General features: G+C 44.9%; 1 protein-coding gene across 1 annotated transcript; it reads left to right on the top strand.

Annotated features, from left to right (window-relative positions):
• The first annotated feature begins 622 nt into the window (after positions 1 to 622).
• Positions 623 to 19,177, top strand: LOC115333565 (uracil phosphoribosyltransferase homolog). Its single transcript, XM_029996654.2, has 7 exons — positions 623 to 986; positions 7,719 to 7,761; positions 13,816 to 13,885; positions 16,190 to 16,252; positions 17,023 to 17,184; positions 17,960 to 18,058; positions 18,781 to 19,177. Exons 1-7 carry the CDS (start codon positions 685 to 687, stop codon positions 18,885 to 18,887), a joined length of 846 nt encoding a protein of 281 aa, XP_029852514.1. The 5' UTR covers positions 623 to 684; the 3' UTR covers positions 18,888 to 19,177.
• Positions 19,178 to 19,720: the final 543 nt, after the last annotated feature.

The raw sequence follows: 19,720 nt of genomic DNA, 5'->3' as shown, positions 1-19,720 counted from the left end.
TGCTGCAGGTCGGATCGATCTGGGATGTCTCTGCATACACACAAGCTGACAATTGGGCATTTGTATTCAGGAGAGATGCACAGTTTCGTACTCGGACTTCCTCGCATCCTACCTCTTCTTCTCCCCTGAACCTGCACTAATCTTACGTCTATTACTCTTTCCACTATCTTGAAAAAACAGTACCCCTCATAAAACAATCAAAACCCAACCAGATAAAAACCTTGCAGCAGACCTTTCGTGCCATGCGGCGGGGCGGCATTCAGCCCCTCCCCGAGTGGGCCCTGCAGCCGACAGCGGGTCTTCGCCGAAAACTCGCCGGAAAGCCGGAGGAGGCCGGGGGCGAGGCTCCCCCCGCGGAGCGCTGGCTGCCGGCGGACCCCGACGGGCCGCTATCGCCTCACACAGAGGGAAAGAGGCGCGAAGCGCGGGAAAGCTGCCGCGGCGCGACGTCACCCCTCCGGGAAGCAGCGATAGGCCCGCCGCGCCGCGCCGCGCCCCGCCTCCCCTGCCTGCCCTCCCGCCGCGGCTTTGAGCGGCGGCGCCTTCAGCCAATAGAGCGACGGCGGGCCGCCGCGTTCCCTCCCCCCTTCTACCCCCCCCCCCCCCCCCCCCCGCGGCGGCGGCGCAAGCGGAGCCGGCGCGGCGCGTGGCGGCAACGGTCGGCGGGGGCGCGCGCCCCGGCGCATGGAGGCGATGCCCTGCCAGAACCAGCGGCTCGGCCCGCGGCCGCAGGACGAGCAGCCGCCGGCGGCGACGACAGCGACAGCGGGCGGCGGCTCCCGGTTGATCCGCTTCGCGGAGCCCGGTGAGGACAGCGGCTGCCCTAGCCCGGACAGCAGCAGCAGCAGCAACGGGCTTTCAGCGGCGGCGGCGGCGGGGCCGACGATCCCCGCGGGGGAGGGCGGCGCGCCGCCGATCGGGCCGCAGCTGAAGCTGCTGCCCATGAACGACCAGCTCCGGGAGCTCCAGACGATCATCAGGGACAAGTGAGCGACCGGCGGGCCCGGGGAGGCCGCGGGGCGGCGGGAAGCGTGGCCTGAGGAGGAGCCGGGGCGGGGCGGCGGCTGAGGTGCCGGGGCGGGGGGGGGGGGGGGGGAATCTTCCCTCAGGGAGCCGCCGTTTCGCCGATCCCGCTCGGCGCCGTCTCCTGAGGGGATGCGGCCACCGCTGCCCGTGGGTCTCCCGGCGCGGCGAGCCCGGCAGCGGGGTGGCCGAGCCCGGGGTGCGGCGGGCGGGTGTCTCGTCGGGGCGTGCTCCCGTGCCGGGCTTAACGCCGGCGGTTCGGGGCGCTGCCGCCATTGCTGCTGACGTGTGGCCGGAGGGGAAGGGGGGGGGGTGTGCGCCGCCGCTGCGCCCGGCCCGCCCCTCGCCTCAGCGGCCGGCAGCGCGCCGGGGGGCTTCGGTAGCCGGGGCCGTCGGTGACAAAGACGGGAATTCGGCGGCTTTTAAAAACCTCTTCGAGATTTTTTTTTTTTTTTTTTTTTTTTTGCGCTCCCTGATGCGTGGGGGGGGGGGGGGGGCGTTGCGTACCCCCACACCGTGGACGGCTCGGAGCTCGCTTGCCACATCATCCTCAACATACAAAAAGGAGGGTAAAACCCTTCTCCCCGTACAAAAAGGAGGATAAAACCCTTGAGAAAGGCAGCTGTAGCTCATTGTCCCACCGCCGTGCCCCGGGAGGAGCTGGGTCTCCTTACCGCTGCCTGGATGTGGTGTTGCCTGGACGTGGTGTACGGTACGCAGGATGGGGCAGGGATGCCTTCCCAGTCTCTGCAGGTGGTTGTGAGCACTACGTTCCACGTCGCATTAGCAGGAAACTTGCCTGCTCGCAGCGGCAGGCCGGCCTGTACCAGTTTCTGAACCCTACATCAAATAAGCATGTGCAAACTTCCCACAATGTTGAGCGCTGACGAGATCGCCGTTGCGCTGCCTTACCAGCCTTAAAAGTATGTTAACAACCCTGTGCCCCCCTCCCCTCGCAGACGTTCAGTGAGCTACTGAAGGAATAGCGACTGGATCTGTAGCGTTCTTGTGGAAGTGGATTAAGACAACAACGCAGGTGTAGGAGCGCAGCCTGGATTTAAAGGTTGGCAAAGGACAGGTGATAGGTTTGGGAATAAATGGCAGGGAAATCACACAAGTTTGCTGAAGATGGGGACTGCCATGGTAAGGAAAACATAAGGGCTAAGTCTTTGCAGTCGGTATTAGTGGGGGGCGGGCAGGTGTTAAGGATTTTGGGACAAGGATGGCCAGAAGAAAACAGATCACAAGGGCAGCCTGAGAGCGCTAGAAAAAAGAAAAGATTGGAGAAAAGTGGCATGAGCTGAAATGAAAGTGAACTGGAATCACATGTTTGAGGAGCAGGGACTGGAACAAATTAGGCAAAAAGAATAGCTTTGGAACAAGAAGTCAGGGATAGTGTAGAGACTAGACCATGGTGGGCTGGGAGGAATGGGAGAGAGACTGTATTAAGGAGGGAGGCAGGCAAGGAGACAACAGTTTGTTTACTTAGGGCACATTACCTGCAAAGGAGACTGCCTTTTTTGAAGGCATTGTTTTCCATTGTTGTCACTTTGTGTCACCAAGAGTCCTTGCTGCCACCGTATCTTGTGAGACATGAAAGTGTTATTCCAGTCTTACAAATCTTAGGCTGAAGTGCAGAAATCCATGCAAAATTGTGCCCCACTGCTGAACATCCAACGTGAGACACTTAAGACCAAACGTTTTATTATGCCTTACATAGCGTCTCAGATGTTGAAACCACACCTTCCACTGATCACATTTGTAGCTTTGATTGTTCAGCACTTGGAAGGTGATATTGTAAGGTATTAAATTTAGCATGCAACATATGACAAACATAAGTAGCCGCCATCTATTAAAAGCACAACTTGCCTCCTGTGATGGAAGGACCACCAGTAGCACAGAGGTGTGGAATCAAGTTTATCGACAGAGTGATCAGGTTCTGAATAAAACCTCTTCCTGCAACGCATTGGCTTGCTAACATCTGCAATAACTAACGCATAGCACAGATAGAGTTCTTCCCCTTGTTTCGTATCTGCTAATCTGCATAGTCTACGTTTTGCTATTTCCTGGTTCTCAAGTGCTTAACTTTGTAGCTAGTAACACAAATACATTTTTATGCAGAACTAATCATATTCTCTCAAAGATAATACCTACATTAATTTTATTAGCTTACATGAGCCTTGTTACCTTAAACTAGTTTTTTTTTTAATCTTCAAAGCATTGTGGAAAAACATAATCTCATTGCAGACAGAAGCACACAGAGGTGGTGCAGTCTTGATGTAAGGAGGGCAATTGTGGCAAGACCACACAAAAGATCTCTGCAGGTGAGAATGTCTGCCTGGCAGCTTCCCTGCAGAGCAGAAAGGGAAGTTGTGAGTGGGCTAAGCAGAGAGAGAGGGAGAGGGAGGAAATCTAGACTAGGCTTGGTGATGGCCTATAAAAGGTTTTGAGGTTAGTGAAAAGGAAATAGCGTATAGTTTTGATATCTAGGCGAATGCTAGCAATGTGGTTACTGTACCCAGCTAGGCTTTTTTATTACTATGTTGTTGTAAGTAGGTTTTGAACTCTTGCAAATGTTTATTAAGTTTCTGGTTATAGTGAGCTTATCCAGAAACCAGCAGCTGGTATTTTAACTTTGAAGAGTGTTTTTTTTAGAGTTGCATCAGCTTCATTGCACAAGACTTTGGTAAGGGGAAGTACAGAATAAGACTTGTAAATAATGAATTAGTCATAACAGCTGCAGTGATAGCAAACCGTGCTTTATTCTGAGCGTGACACTGCCCTGGCAGTGGAGATGTAATTGTCACTTCCAAGCTCCCTTCCCAGCCAGTGATGAAAACTGGACAACAGCCTGCTCAGAAGGGCAGGTGTAGGCTTTGTACGTAAGGACAGTAGGGAAACTTTATTTTTATATTCTGTCCCAGAAAGTCAGCTGCATCTCAGTAAATAAGAGTCCTCAGACTGGCCTATTTTAGTGCCTGTCATTCAGAAAGATGCTAAAACATGCTCAGCTGCAAAGGTGAGAGGATCTTTTCATAGAATCATTTAGGTTGGAAAAGACCTTTAAGATCATTGAGTCCAACCATGAACCATTTTAACGCACTGGTTAGAAACTGTTCCAGTAACCTTTCCCTGGGCAGGTATAATCTGCCTTAAGACAACTCTATGACCACTGTAGCATTCAAACCAAGTGCTAAAAGAAACTCCCCTTCCTCAGAAGTATTGTATTTGTGAATAAGCAGCTATATGGCTAAGAGGAGCTACTGGTCAAAAAAATCCAATTTAAACTGACAAAAGGGTATGTTCACATACATTGCTTGGGGAAGAGGGAGAAGCTGTGTCATCTACAGGGCAATTAGATACCTATCACTTAATCTTTCTTTCTGGATTAAAAAAAGAACAGGTAACACCAGAGCTGCCTTAACTCGAGGAGGATATTTGGGTTACTTAATGCTGCAGAAGATGGATGTTCCAGGTACAGCAATCACCTGAAAAGTGCAGAAATTAAAAGGCAAGCTACTGGGTGGAGAGAAACAGAACAAAGGTAGGGGAAAAAAACAGTCAATTTAGAACTTACTGTGAAGTAAGGAAGGGATAGATACTCCCAGTGCAATGCAAGTTAGAATCAGGCATGCTTTCATGGAGCTAAGGATGGTCAGGCCAGATGCAGAAGACCTTGGGCACTCTGTGTGAGCTGCTCAGAAAAGTGGAAGGCTCTTTACTTGTTCCTGAGAGGATTCAGAGAAAGACATCACAGCCTTTCAATTGGAATAACTGTCCAGTTTATAAAAGAAAAACCCACCTTCATGTGGTAACCACATCTGGTTATCATGTCCTGTGGTGGGTTCAGAGACAGCTGGCTGAATCAGTAATGGCCATCTCATAGACTAAAATGGTCATGTATTTCTTTTGCTTCATTAAAGTTAACAAGAACAAGGTCTGTGTGCCAGAATCAGGGAGATGGATAGATCACATCAACTTGAGGGTGCATGGGTTTGCTTGGTTTTTTCCTCAGGCTTGTTCAGTTTTCCATCTAGTGAATGCTTAACAGGTGGGCAGATGCCTTTTACAGTGTGTGTGTTGGGTATGAATTTTGAGTCCTCTAATAGGATGTGAACTGATGCATTTAAGTATTGAACATTTGGGAACAAACAGTTACAGCCTCTTTCTATGGAGGGTGTGATCGCAAAGTAATTTCTGGCCTGCACAGATTAGAACCAGGGATCTGGAAGCTGAAATAAGTAGTGCAGCAATTTGTAATGTAGAGCTGTGGTTTCTGTAGAAGCAAACTCATTAGCTCAGATTGGTAGTGTCATTTTAACTCCTGATTTAACAATAGACATCATTTAAATACAGGTATTTAAAGGTTATTGTGTCTGTTATGCAAGATCATTCTGTTGTGTTCCGCTAAAGCTTCTTATTCCCTAGGGAACTGAGTGAACAATATGGAAATGAAGACAGTAAAGCGGTAGGACACACGCAGTCCTGACTGCTATACAGAGTAGGATGATTCAGGAGTCTGTAACTCGCCTGTGATGAGTAAAGATGACTACTGCAGGCAAGAAGGCTGGGATCCCTTTCACATACCACCCCCCCAGCCCAGGCACTGAAAAAAATCAAGTACTGAAGTACATTAAGTACTGAAGTGCTGCAGGTAGAACATGGTCCTGTTTCCCAGCTATATCATCTCCCCCTAATTGCAACAGTGGTGCCTTAAGTTTTCTTATAAAGGGCTTTTACAAATTCTGTTTAGGGAGGCGGCTTTTTTTCAGTCTTGCCTTCACAGTACCCTGGGTGTTTCTCAAGAAGTTCTTCTATAAGGTAACTAGGGAAACAGGAATTACTAATGCATGTCAGACCATGACCCACAGAGCCTACAGCCATATCAGTGGTTGTAACTAGTACCAAGTGCTAAAGGAGGAAGAAACCATGCAGTTAGCTTGTGTTATGGTACATTCCCAAAAAACATTTCTTCTCACCTCTTAAGACATGCATGTGACTTTAATTGTACATCAGCCATGCTTCCATACCTTCAGAAACAAAATGAAACTAATTTATATTGTTTAACACAATGTTCATATTGTTAGCTGTGTACTACAACAGTCAGGTTTTAATGCCTCACTTTTTCAGATGTTGTCTTGTTACTTGATTAAAAAGGTGGAAAAGTCACCAGTCTGCCATCCGTCATGACATTCTATACTTCTATCTGGTATTTAAGGTGAACAGTTACAGTGTTTTCACAGAAGCTTTTTTTTCTGGCCCCTAGCAATTCTCACATGATGTGGGGCTTGAAATCTGGTCACAGCTTTCCAGCTGCCGGTGTACAAGAGGTCTGTCAATTTCAGTATTACTCTTATTTGTCTCTCATTTTTATGCACTGTTGTTTTCTGTTGTCCTCCTCCCCTCAAAAAACCAGGCATAACTGACTAAGGGTGTTCAGTGAACTGTGCATAAAAACATCTGTGTCTCTCTGTAAGGACAGAGTAGTTAATATAAAGCCTAGTAATCTGTATTAATAACTCGTAGTATTCACTCTAAGCATGTATGCTTTGCAGTCAAAACCGCAGTCTTGACATTGTTGGGTTTGTCTTAGCACCCATTCATGAAATACGGCTAAATTTCCTGAAACATCATAGTCTGGAAGATTAAAAGTGCTTTTTTTAGTGGCTAAATTACCAGTTGCACAGGAAATAAGCAGACAAACCTCTTGACTTTCACTCATGTAAATGTAAGACGTTGCAGAATCTTGGGGATTAAATGCAAAACTCTCTTTATGGTATTTAAGGAGACATCCAGAGTATCATGGTTTGAAAATGAGAGAGGGGTATGCCTGCTGTGATTAATAGAAAATTTCATTAAAAAGTACCTGCTTACGATGTTGATGCTTTGGCTCCTTAATTGGAAATTTGTCCTACTCCTGTGTAGTGACAGTTGGGCTTGACATGGGAAGCAAGGTGTTAAAAACTGCTTTTAAAATTGAGGCTTTTAACATGGCATATTTACACGGTATGTAGCAGGAGGAAGTGAGCTTAGTCTGTCTTCTGAATGGGCCAAAAGCCATGCTAGTCACAGGAGCAAAAAGTTGCACCCAGGCTAATAAAATGGCAGAGAGGTGTTTTCATGGGAATACTTGTTAGTTCCTGCTCATTTTAGTCTCAGGTTCACTAATCTAGTCACACTATGGATGAACTGCAGATAAGATACATATATATCCTGCTTATCAGGTGTGTTAACTCGGTCTCAAGGCTAGGGATCTGCATTGTCATTGTCCCAAGGTTTGTGATTGACTTAAGAATGGGCGGAGCAAAAGTCTCTTGCTCAGAGCTGTAGGAGATGTACCAGCTTGGTGCACATCTAAGCTTGTGAGGTGTTTTGGAATTGAGCAGGAACGGTAGTACAATGGAAAACTTACAGAATATCATCCTTATGTTTTCATGCTCTAATTGCTACTGGTACAGCGCAGCAACATTGCCAGTAGTAAGAAGCAAACCTCTGTGTTAGCTCACTGCATCTCAGTCTTTGCTACCAAGCAGGAAACCCATGAAGCAGAATCTCTGTGGGATAAATTTTGTATATGGTAGGAGACTTTTCTCTGAACTGCCTTTAGAATATATTGTCCTTGAATTAATAGTATATTTAAGCAATGTTCTTAAAATTACTCCCCAATTTAAAATATAAATTATTACCTTTTTCAGGAAATCCAGTAGAGGAGACTTCGTATTTTCTGCTGATCGTCTGGTAGGTGAAGAATTTCTTCTTCTTGATATGCTTCTTTGTAACTCTTCCATAAAATGGGTCTTTCATGATAGAATAATGGTGGTGCAAGAGCAACTTTTCTACCCAAAGAAAGTTGCTGTTTGACAGCAACTTTCTGTATAGGGCCTTCTGTTCTCTATTATGGTCTGCTTTCATCTCAGAGGGTTCCAGAAACCATGTTGTTATTAAACACAACTACTTCAGGACAGAGCACGGTAGTAATAAGAGAATACTGTTTAAAAACAGATGCACAGAGGCTAGAGATAATTCAGTTTTACTTTGAAACAGTACTTTTGATCTTGTGAACAGAGCTGTACAATTTCTTACAGTCTAGATCTTAACAATTGCTTGCATGCAGAAGTGCCTCCTGGCACTTATTGTGTATTAGATTAGTAGCTCTCAGTGCACCCACACTGGGAATATGTTTTTAGCCATATGGTAGTTACTAGCGGGGACAAAGCAATTTGAAGTTTTCACACGTTTTAGTAAGTCAGAACAAAGACTGTTGGGAAAGCAACCTTTATCTCATTTAAATTACATGCTTAAAGAAAACCACACCACTCATGCCCACACATACACTTCCTTGTATTCATGAGGGTGTTTGCTGTTTGCAAAGCCATGCAAGGAAAGTCCTTTCCCCTTCTAGCAAAGATGAGTCCCATGACCATTCAATTACCAGCACCATTTGCTACAGCAGGCAGGTTTCCTGTGATGAGCCCAATCTTAATCCATGCCTGATCCAGGCTTGCTCAGGGCTTAGATATGACCACAACCTAAGATTGTGACTGCAGTGCTTTTTATCTTTGCAGCTTTTCCACTTTCCCCCTTGCTTTTCCCTTCTTGAGGATGTTTCTTGCATTCCCATTCACCGAGAACAGTAAAGGCCCAAGCCAACAAATCCTATCACTCATAACTCGTAGATCAAGTGACTGACTGGAATGCCACCTTTGCCAATAGTACTTCATAACGGACAGGCAGAAAGTCACAGCCCCAACTTCATTCTGTGGAGCAGTTCTCAGCAGATACCGTTTAAATAGATACATGTCCTTTATAGTTCATTGGACGGGTAGGAACAGCCCAGGACACATCCACCATCTGTGATAGATAAGCTCAGCTATGTGCCGTTCTTCCTGCAGTTTGTAGTTTCAGGTTCTTCACGTGCTTAAATATGCAACTAAGATTCAGGAAGCCAACAAAGGTCAACACCAGCAATCCCACACATTTACAGGGTATAGGGCTCCAGTGCCGGGGTCAGGCCCCTTCCTCACCAGTACTCCTTTCACAGGAAGGGTTTCTGGTTAACATTCTCATTTTACCTTGTATTAGGTTCCCATCATGCTGCAGCCTTTAAGGAGCATTCATTCCTGCCAACTTCTTTGAATTAAAGAGAAGCACTGTGTTCCGAATCTGTATTTTTAAAAAGAGATAAACAATGGCTATTCTGACAGGAAAACCCTTAACAGTCTTGACTGTACCTTATTGTCATTAATTAGTGCAAAGGACCTCTCCCACTTACCTTCTCACTTTACTTGGAGGTCCTGTGCCATTCTGAGGGAAGCACTGATTTTTTTCCCCCTCATTGCTGAAAACTGCAGCTTCCAGGCAGTGACTTAAATTCAGGCCCTTGTACCAGCAGCATCTTCTATTGGCTGGCCAGCACTTGTACAGATAGGGAGCTGCTCTTCACAGAAACGCCTCTGTTTGCTGGTTGTGCAGATGTTTGCTACAGAACCTGCTAGTCTGTTTTCCATTTTGTAGGAGGAATTTTATGCAAAATAATGTGTAGGACTATCTCATTTTTTGTATGCTATTCCTAGGTGTGGTGAAGAACAGTTACAGTTTCATGTGGGAGGTGGTCTCTACTAAACTTGGTGGGGTGCAAACATAGTTAAGACTTGCTATGTTTTCCAGCCAGTTAGCAAACAGAGCTTAATGGCATGATGCAACACATGAAGAGAAGAAACATATGCATGAGATTGTAGGGTAACAAAATACATCTTGTTGCAGATTAAAAATGAGAATGAAGTTAAGTTTGCTACTAGCTTGACAGTTGTTAGTGGCAGTATATCATAAGGTCACCATAGGAAGAGGTCTTAAGGAGGGATTCTAAAGCTGATGAATTTCTGGTGGTACAGTTTTTACTTCTGTCAGTTTGTTTCACACAAAAGAAATGCTCGAAGATAACAGGCGGTAAAGGTTAGCAGGGAGTTTCTGAAAGCCACTGCCAGTGCTGTGATCCTGAAGCTGAAAGATGTGGGGTTAAAGTCATGAGGATGAAGACAACCTGTCTTATGTTTGTGAAGGAGGAGAGGCAGCTGTGGGAAGTCAGCCTGTAACACAGGAGACGATCAATCACTATGACTTGTGGTAGTAGACATCTGGACAGGTAGACCTCAAAGTGGTAGTGAGACCAATTTGAGAAACACTGGCAGGCAACTCCTGTCAGTGCAAGAGGCTCACACTGAACCCTTGTATGTGTGCTGCCCAGCACCCAGGCACTGTGGAAGCATTTAATTGATGTCACCTTGCAGGACTGCTGTAGAACTAGTGAGATGCTCACAAAGCCCGTAGCATTTTTACTGAGACCACCTGAGATTTTTTTTTCCAAGGCCTGCTCAGTAGGAGGTACACAGTAAGCTAGGTCCAGCTCTGTGAAGTTAAGCTGGTGCTGCACACCAGCTGAGCAGTGTGTTGTGGGCTGAGAGACCAGGTGAGTAACAGGAAGAGGAGCCATCTCCCAGAGGTGTCGAGGACATTGCACGTCTAGAGTTTTGGCAGGGACCAAGCAAAATTGACTTGCAGCCTGGATTCAGGCAGGTGTTTGTCATTTACATCACTGACCTACAGCCTCAGTTCACAAGTACAGTGGTGCTTTTCAGCAGAAGGTAGATTTTGTGGTTTGACTGGAGGTCTGAGGTTGAGGAATTAATTAGTTTCTCAGCCCTAACAGCAACTCCCTGCATAACACTGAACAGGTCACTTCACCTTTCTGCCCGCCTGCCTCTCTTTCAGGGGGGTGATGACACATACTTCAAAAGTGGTTTGAAATCCTGAGGTGCAGAGAGCTGTATAGATACGAAGTATGGCTGACAGCCCCACTACTCTGCCTTCCCTTCAGCTTCCAAGAAAAGCTACAACATAATGGGTTAGAGGATCCCTCTAGGAATTACTGTGATCTTGGAAATTAGGTGATGCATGGCTATCACATAAAATACAGTTAGACTACCGTCTTCCCACAAACAGGGGAAGATAATAATGGTCACTCCAGAATTTACTTGAATTCTGGTTTCTTGGCATTTAAATGCTTCACCTTTTTCCAAACTGCAGGCAGGCAGAAGAGTTGTAACATGCAACTGCTGAGGATCACAGATGCTTCTTGGGGGGGCTCTGAAAGGGCTCCTATTTTTCCAGTTTTGTCTGGGCAGAGCAGCACTACCTCTCACAGCACCCTGGCTGGTTTCCTTACTTAGTGATTACACCTCTTCTAAATGAGAGTACTGTCAGCCTGCTTTCTGTAGTTGCCTGTATCCAAATTTCTCTGTTCATGGATTCTAAGGAACTGGTCAAACCTGATTTCTTCAGTGGTATTTGAGTGTGGTAAGGAGACTTTATTCATGTGCTTAATTGGCTGAGAAAAGGTAGATTTCACTAACATTTTCATTTCCTTGAAATGTTTATGTGGTAGTTAGCTAAAATGCCCTGGACGTCTATTAACTGTTTTTTTGTTTGCTAACAGTTCGAACAGATCTTGTACTAATGAAGGTTCGAAGCAAACAGGATTTCCCTTTGCTTACTGCAAAGGCTCTGGGTCAAATCTTAAACATAGAACTGTAATAAATGAGCATGTTGACATATAATTTTGTATATCAGCATTAAATGCTTAATCTAAAACTTCAGCATAACTCTGTAAGCCTTGACAGTTTAATTAGGCCTGCTAGAATTTAACATCCCTTTTAGCTTTTTTTTTTCCCCCAATTAAAAATAGACTTTATTTTTGTTTATTGATAACTTTAATTCATGGTTTTAATTTCTGGTCAGACTCTTCTACTTTGGGACCAAAGCCTTACTTCCCTGCTTCATGTGGGGCCATAATGATACCTGTTTTAGCTTCCAAGCTATGACAACCACCTCTCTGGGAGAGAAGCAGAGCTGCTGGTTCTTGGGGCCAGAAACTAAAGCGGTGGAAACGATAATCCCTGAGCGTGGGAGCGGCAGAAAGCGTAGTGCAAAAATAAATGTTTTATCAACACTGACAAGTTTACAGAAGAATCCTTCCCAGCCTCTGCATAAAACATTGATACATGTAGTAAAACTAAGGAGATTATTTGACTATAGACCTTCACTGGTTTACTCTAAACTTTTGGCAGATAATGTAGAGCGATGCTAACCCTGTCAACGTGACAGCAGTACGAAAAAATGTGTTTCTTCCAAACCTGGCTCATACGTTGGCTTTCTTTGGTGAAATAACTTTAAAAAAATAGAATTGTCTACAAATGTCCCAGAAACCTAAAATTAAATCAAGGATTTCTTGGTTTGTTTATGTGAGAAGATGTGTCTTTCAGTAGAACACTGGTGCCTTCAGTCTCAGGATTAAAGTGACTGAGTCAAAAACCCACTTGCAGAGAGACAGGAAGAAGAAGAGGAGGAAGGTAGTAGAGGTGGCTTCTCTATGTATGCTTCCTACAGCCACCAAACATGCAATGAGTCAACAGAAGGACCTGCTTCCCATATGCAGTTTTGCTGCAGTGGAAATACTACCCTGTGAATTGCTTTTTCAGTCTTTTGCTCCCGTTATATGTCAGTTGCACCATTTGACACCTTCACTGATTTAGTCTGACCACCACCTCTGAATATGGCCACCACAAACCCAACTCTAGGAAAAAATTGTTGTACTAAAATGACTAAAAATATCTTCAAAGAGGGATTGTAAATCTAGGGGACTGTTTCTAATTTCTAGTAGAGACTGCCTGTATGCTAGGAACTAGGGCAGAATGGAAGAACAGAAAAAAAATCTTCCAGTCTGCTCTGGCTTGTTTCTGAAATAAGAAACATCTGAAGTGAGCAGTATACTTGCTTGGTCCCAGGAGCAATGACCTCATTTCTGCCATCCTACAGTGACTTTTGCTTAACAGGTTTCATCTTTGGCTTGGCAGTAGCTTTCCTTGAGCCGCCCTGGCCTGTGAATCTTTGGCTCACTAGCAGAGAGAATTTCTACATCTTTAATACCCAGAGCATCTTTTATGGACAATCGTTCTGGGTTCAGATGAATACATTTTGGTAACTTTGCCTGTGGTACAGCTGCAGGGCCAGCACCAGGGGAGAGCTGGAGGTTTTCTGGCCACTTGAGGCTGGAGGGGTGTGTGGCTTACTAGCTGCACCTCCAGTAGAGATGTCCCTGCTGAACTGGGCTGTCTGTACCGTGTGAAAGCACAGGCGCTTGGCAGAGCATCCCGTAGTAACCACAGCTGGCAAGTGCCAGAAGAAGAAGGTGATAAAGAGATTTCTGGATCTCCTGACTTGTCTTTGGGCACTTGGTGGTGTGTTTACATTGCTGCAGCTTCTGTGGCTGTTCTGGCAGCCCCACTGCAGTTGAGTCATAGAAATACAGATGTGAAAGTAGACCTCAGAGCCTAGCTAGTGGGGAACTGAGAGAGGGTGAATTTTCCCTTTTTCTCACTAGTATTTTCTGTCAGCAAAGTGAAGTTGCATTGGTACTTCACTCATTTGTTGAGAAAAATTGGTCTGGGATGCCTGTGCCTGCCAGATATAAATGAAGTCAGTTTTATGATTGTTGATGACACACCCTCCCCCCCCCTTCCCCCAATTTTGTTTTGTAATGCCTTCATTTGATTTGTGGACAAAATGTAGGCATCGCCCCCAAAAAGTGTCTAAATTAAATCCCTAACTGCTATTAAAGAGACCCTTTTAGACCCTTCAGGCTGTTAAAATGTTACTTGTAAAAACTACTAACATTTGGTATCTTATCTCCATAGATAACAAATCTCTTTAAGCTGACTAATCTGTTTGGTTCTACAGATCAGACTTGTGGTTGAAGAGGGACTGAATCAACTGCCATACACAGAATGTACCGTCACCACTCCAACAGGTATGTGGGAAATTACTTGTCCCCTAGGTAGGACTAGAAGTGGAAGCTTACCTAATATAAAAGAATACGGAACTGTTACAACAATCATAGAATATCTTGAGCTGGAAGGGACCCCTAAGGGTTGTCGAGTCCAACTCCCTGCTCCTCTCAGGACTACCTAAAATTGAGCCATGTGACTAAGAGCATCGTCCAGACGCTCCTTGAACTCCATCTGCCAGGCTTGGTGCCATGACCACTTCCCTGGGAAGCCCGAGGCTGAAACCATTTTAACATTCAGGGTAGAGTACAGAGTTAAGGTCCCTTCCGGTATTTAAAAAGCTAGAAGGTGCGTAACAACACAACTGAGCAAAACATACAGTCATATAGTTGTCATTTTAGTAAGGTTTTCGATTGGTCTGGCAAAACCATGATGAAAACTTATCAGTGTATGTGTAAGATCAGTTTACTTGCCCATACTGCAATGTTGAATTAAAACTGATGATGTTTCACATGCCCATTAAAGAAAAAGTACTTGGCACAAGCAGTTTTGCAGTGCCAGCCTAAATCTGTCTCTGCTTGCAACTGGGGGCCAGCTGGGAGTGACGATAAGCAGGAAATAAAAAGTGGCTGTGTTGACACTAGAGGAAACCCATTGCAGTAATTTTGGTTTGCTCCTATTAACTGTAAAGATACGTGAGGTTGCATGCATTACTCGGAGGTAGCAGCTTACTACATCAGCAACTTCTTGGGAAGTACACGCAAGTACACGCTGTGAAACCACAGCACACCTGTAAGACATACACCAGGCGAGTCCTCTTCCCCCTGAGAATTTCACTGGCATGTCTGCAGGGTGAGAGCTGCTCTGTACATTCACACCCCTTCCCTTCTGACCTTTGCAGTAAACCATTTGTATGTCTTTACTTTTAATTAGAGAAAAGATGGACTGAAAACACTCAATTCTGAAACCAGACAGAGTTTAGGAAGGCACTCAGGAGGCACCATCACTTACCTTTGCTCCTTTCTAAATAAAACAGCAGCTACTTTACTTCTTGAGCATTGGCGTCACATCTGTTCCAGGTCAGTCGGTGACGGATAGATTGATGACCGTCTTCTCTCTGAGTTACACAATTTGACTGGCAGGTCTCCTGCAAGTAACATTCCTTGGAAGCTCTACAGTTCTGTTTGAGAGGGCCACTGCCCTGGCCATGGGCAAAGAGAGTCTCAGACCTTGCCCTCTGAGCACACGTCGCCTTGGTGAAAAGACTTTGTTTCCTGCCCTTACTCCTAGCCAGGCTGTAGGCAGTCTCGCTGTCTGAAACTGCCCTAGCTCTGCAGTCAGTGTGTTTGCCCTTGCACTCCAACACCTGTGCCCAGCAAGGGAGCTAAAATGGCCTCAGCCGAATTCTTCCAGTAGGAAGCGTCCCTTGAGAACTCAAATGCTTCTGCATGAATTCCAGCTTACCTATACGGAGTTCTTTCTGTCTCAGCATTTCTAAGATGCCACAAGCACAGGTGATTTATGCTCTTCCAGGCTCAGAAGCAGAACACCTCTCAAGGGAACATCAGTGAAACACCCTATTCTTTCTCCTTTAAGGGAGCCTCTGGACTTTTTTCAGTCAGGCAGGGGAATAGGCAACACCTGTGAGGAACATCACCACATGTTCTTGTTCTTCCCAGCAGTGGTGCTGGTCAAGGTCGTTACCAGCTTCTGGGGTTAGCCCTGAAGAACTATGACTAGGACAATATTGCTTTGCTGTCTTTATGGTTGAATTAACAAGAGACCTGAGCTCACAGTACTGATGATTGTATCTCTCTCATGTATGTACCACTGCCCACCTTGTTCTTTCAGTGATGAAGAATACAGTGACAGTAGCATTGTAGCATCATTCTAACTCTTCCACCTGCTGCCCTGGACTGCATTTACCAGGCTTCTTAAGGGACATACTGTTTACCTTTATTTTGCGTAGTGTCCTTCATTTAAAATAATCACAGAATACCTGAGTTATAAAATGCATACTTTGAAAGGATCACTTCTCTGCCACTTTTCTGACATGACTTTCAAAGGTAAAAAAGCACGAGTTCTTTACAAATTACAATTTTGGCCCTGTTTCCATTGCTAGTTTGAGGGCTGCAGGATATGGTGTGCATATTGGTTCATGCCACCTGTTGAGAGGTGTGGAGCTTGCTGTTGTCCCCTGGGTATTAGGGGGATCTCAGTTCCATTCACACCAATGTCACTTAAAACACCGTCCCTCAAAGGGGCATTAAGATGGGGCAGAAGAGAGCAATCACTGCCACTGACGTCTGGTTTCTTTCCTCTCACAGGGCACAAGTATGAAGGAGTGAGATTTGAAAAGGGAAACTGTGGAGTCAGCATAATGAGAAGCGGTAGGCAGTTTCTGGTTGTTGAATGAGCATGAATTAAACATTTTGGAAACCTGTAAGCAACTTCCTTTCAAAAATGTGCAACAGCACTTCTCTATGGCAAAGTTTTACCCAAACCTGCCCACTGTTATTCCTTCTTAGGTATCCTTGATCACAGAATGTCAAGTAATATGTTGCATTAACTTTTTAGGAGACACATAGCTGCAACAGATTTCATCTGGCCTCTTCTCTAGCAGCTGTTAACGGAGAGGGGCCAGGCCAACTGTCCGTCCTTGTTTGCCGCTAACTACTTCTGCTCAGAGGCAGGTCTCCAAATAAACCCCGCTCAGCGGTGGTAGAGTCGCTGTTATTTTGCCCAGTGCTGCAGAAAGCTTTGTATCTGTGATGTAAAGTCCCGTGGCTCCACAGCTTCCCGCACTACGTTTTGTACCGTGGTGTCTCTGGGCAGAGCTCAAAGATGTTCTCCCAACCCCATACGTCTGTTTTGACGTTTCCAGCTCTTGCCTTCGAGAGATTAGCACTGGTGTGTGGCAACACTAATACCCAGGAGCTAAGTAACACCAAGTAGACTCGTTTTTCTGTCTAAACGGAGAAAAAAGGAAAATAGCTTCAAGTGTTTTTAACACTTAGAACTGAGAAAAAAAAAAATCTTCTTTTTAGAACTCTCCACCAATACAGTATTGGGACTGTCTATTTAATTGTAGCATCTTGCAATTGTGCCGTTTCTTAGTGTGTAACAATTTGTTGTTGGTTTTTTCGCTACTCCTTTTGAGGCGAGGCAATGGAACAAGGTTTACGAGACTGCTGTAGATCAATCCGCATAGGAAAAATCCTGATACAGAGCGACGAGGAGACTCAAAGAGCGAAAGTGTACTATGCTAAGTTTCCACCAGACATTTACAGGAGAAAAGTTCTTCTTATGTACCCAATACTAAGTAAGTGCCTTTCATCATCATGTACAGTTAGACTCATCTGGACAGTGAGTGCGCTGAATTTAAAGGAAAATTTCCAGATTTCAGGGGCTTTGATTAGGTTTTTTCCTTGGTTTAGGTGACATAGTAGGGAATTTACCAGCCTGTGCCAGAATACATATTAGTCAGCCTGCACCAGCATGAATGCAGAGCAAATCATTTGGGCATGCCTGTGTTTGTGAGAAAGGTTGAAGCATTAAGACTTGATATAAATTCAATTTTTAAAATTTTTCCATGAGAAAATACTCAAACAGTATTTTTCTTATGCTATTAAAAGACATTTTAGGATTAATATTATAATCCTAAAGTAAATTACTTCAAATACAGTTAATACTACCAAAAAAAATTATAATCTGGTAAGCGTGGTAAGGAATTTGTCAGGATGAAGTAACTTTTCCAGTCTTAAGATTTAATTCTGGTTCTAGACATGGAGCTCTCGATTGCCATTTTACTATTTTAGATGAGCTTTTTTTGCCTCAGGGCTTTAATAAAATCCACCGACTCCAGTGCTTAAAACCTGGCAGAGTTGGCTGTTTCAGAGTAGAGTTGAAGTTCCTTCATCAGGAGACCAGAGTTTTCTACAATTAATCCACGCAGAGGTGATAGTTTTCCAGTGGGAAAGGACAGTCTCATCATTCAGTCACACACCAATGTTAACACAGATAGTCTTGGATGGCCTAGGGCAAGTTCTTCAACCAGGGGAAAAGAAAAAAAAAAATCTCACTTTTTCCCCTTTTAGGTACTGGTAATACTGTCATTGAGGCTGTCAAAGTTCTTGTAGAACATGGCGTACAACCAAGTGTCATTATCCTGCTAAGCCTATTCTCCACACCGCACGGTAAGTTGAGGGGGCGCGAGGGGGACAGAAGAGCAAGCACAGGTATGTTTAATGGGGAAGAGTTACATTAGTCACACACTTCAGACAGCGAAGAGCTGTTCCTTGGCAAATAATGACAGCAGCATCACTTTCCTCAGAAGAAAGGTGTTTGGGGGGGGGGTTTGGCTGAACTGTAAAACTGAGGGTGAACAGCAACGTGTTTGGTGTGGGCAGTGGAGTGGGCTAGCAGAAAGGAAAAGGCCTGTTACACCTAATGGCAAAACTGCAAATGGTAAAGTATTCCTAAACGCGGGAATTGGCAGCGCTGCCAGGTACACAGAATGCTTCAGTGGCTCACAGAGCAATGCCAGTCCTGCTGTTGCTCTGGACTGTAGCAGCCCACGGATGGTGTTGAGTCAGTCCGCCAACAGAAATCACTATCAAAAGTCAACTGAACTGCAGAGAGTTACTCCTGGCGGTCTGCAACCACTTTGGTGATTAGATTGGGAGTATACGTGTATGGTAAAGAAAAGAAAAATCCAAATAAGAAAACCCAAAGAAGCAATCCACTAAATTCAGGAAGTTTTTCCTCAGAGACAGTCAGCTAAGGCAGAAACGTGAAGCGGAGATGGAAGAACAGAGCCTGACTTATCTATGGAATTCTGCTAATCGTGATTAAACATGTGGTGCTGAAATACAGCTGCTGTGCTGTAGTCATTATTGCCTTTGCCCTCTCTCAAAAGGTGCCAAATCGATCATCCAGGAATTCCCAGAGATCACCATTTTAACTACAGAAGTTCATCCTGTTGCACCAACACACTTTGGACAGAAGTATTTTGGAACAGACTGACACACTTGGAACAAATGGATATGACTGTATGAGGTTTTTTTCTACATTTTATTATTGTTGAGTTGGTTGAGGGCATGTTTAAAAATCTTTTTGGCCAAAGGGGGAAATACTTGACTTAGATTAGATCTGGTCAGTTACTGCCTGAACACCGAATCGTGTCGTTACAAAGTCAAGCATCTCAATGTTGGGTTGTATAAACTGCTACACTATCTGCTTAAGTTAACTTATTTATTCTTCTATAGCCTGTCTTGTGGCTGCTTGCCAGAGCGAAATAAAACAACTAAATCACAGAGGTGTGTACTTCATTTCTGGTGGTAATGTTTACATCACGCCAGGTCAGCTGGTACAGCCACTCCTAATGCTTCCAAAACGATGGGTGGACTTGGAACTCGCTGTAATTCTTAGCAGCCACATTGAATTTTTGGCAGAATTTTCAGTCTTTGGATGGTGGCCAAGAACTAAAGAGAAAACTCTTTGAATTTTGCTCTGTATAGATTATTTTCAAATAGTAAAACATTCGCAGTAGTCTTGCTCAATGGTACCAAATAAAGAAGCGTCCTATTGCAGTGTGCATGCCCCGGAAAACCGGGTGGGAATTGAGGGTGGGAGCAGCACTGTTTACAGAAATTCTACACATACAGTACTTAAGTTTCGCCTCTTAAAACTTCTGTGGTTGAATTGGTATTGCTTTCAAAAGAAAGGAAAGCCGTGGCAAAAAGTTGAACTCGATTTCTAGCTCTGTTCACAGAGCAACAGGGCTTAAAGCCAAAAGACAAATACGGCCCTCACGGCTTAGCGCCCTTTCAAAATACTCAATGCAGTAATTGTATCGA

The sequence above is a fragment of the Aquila chrysaetos genome, chromosome 21 (genome assembly GCF_900496995.4).
Source record: "Aquila chrysaetos chrysaetos chromosome 21, bAquChr1.4, whole genome shotgun sequence".
NCBI classification, from domain to species: Eukaryota; Metazoa; Chordata; class Aves; order Accipitriformes; family Accipitridae; genus Aquila; species Aquila chrysaetos.
The sequence above is the reverse complement of the archived record's forward strand: the minus strand, read 5'-3'. Positions and strand labels throughout refer to the sequence as shown.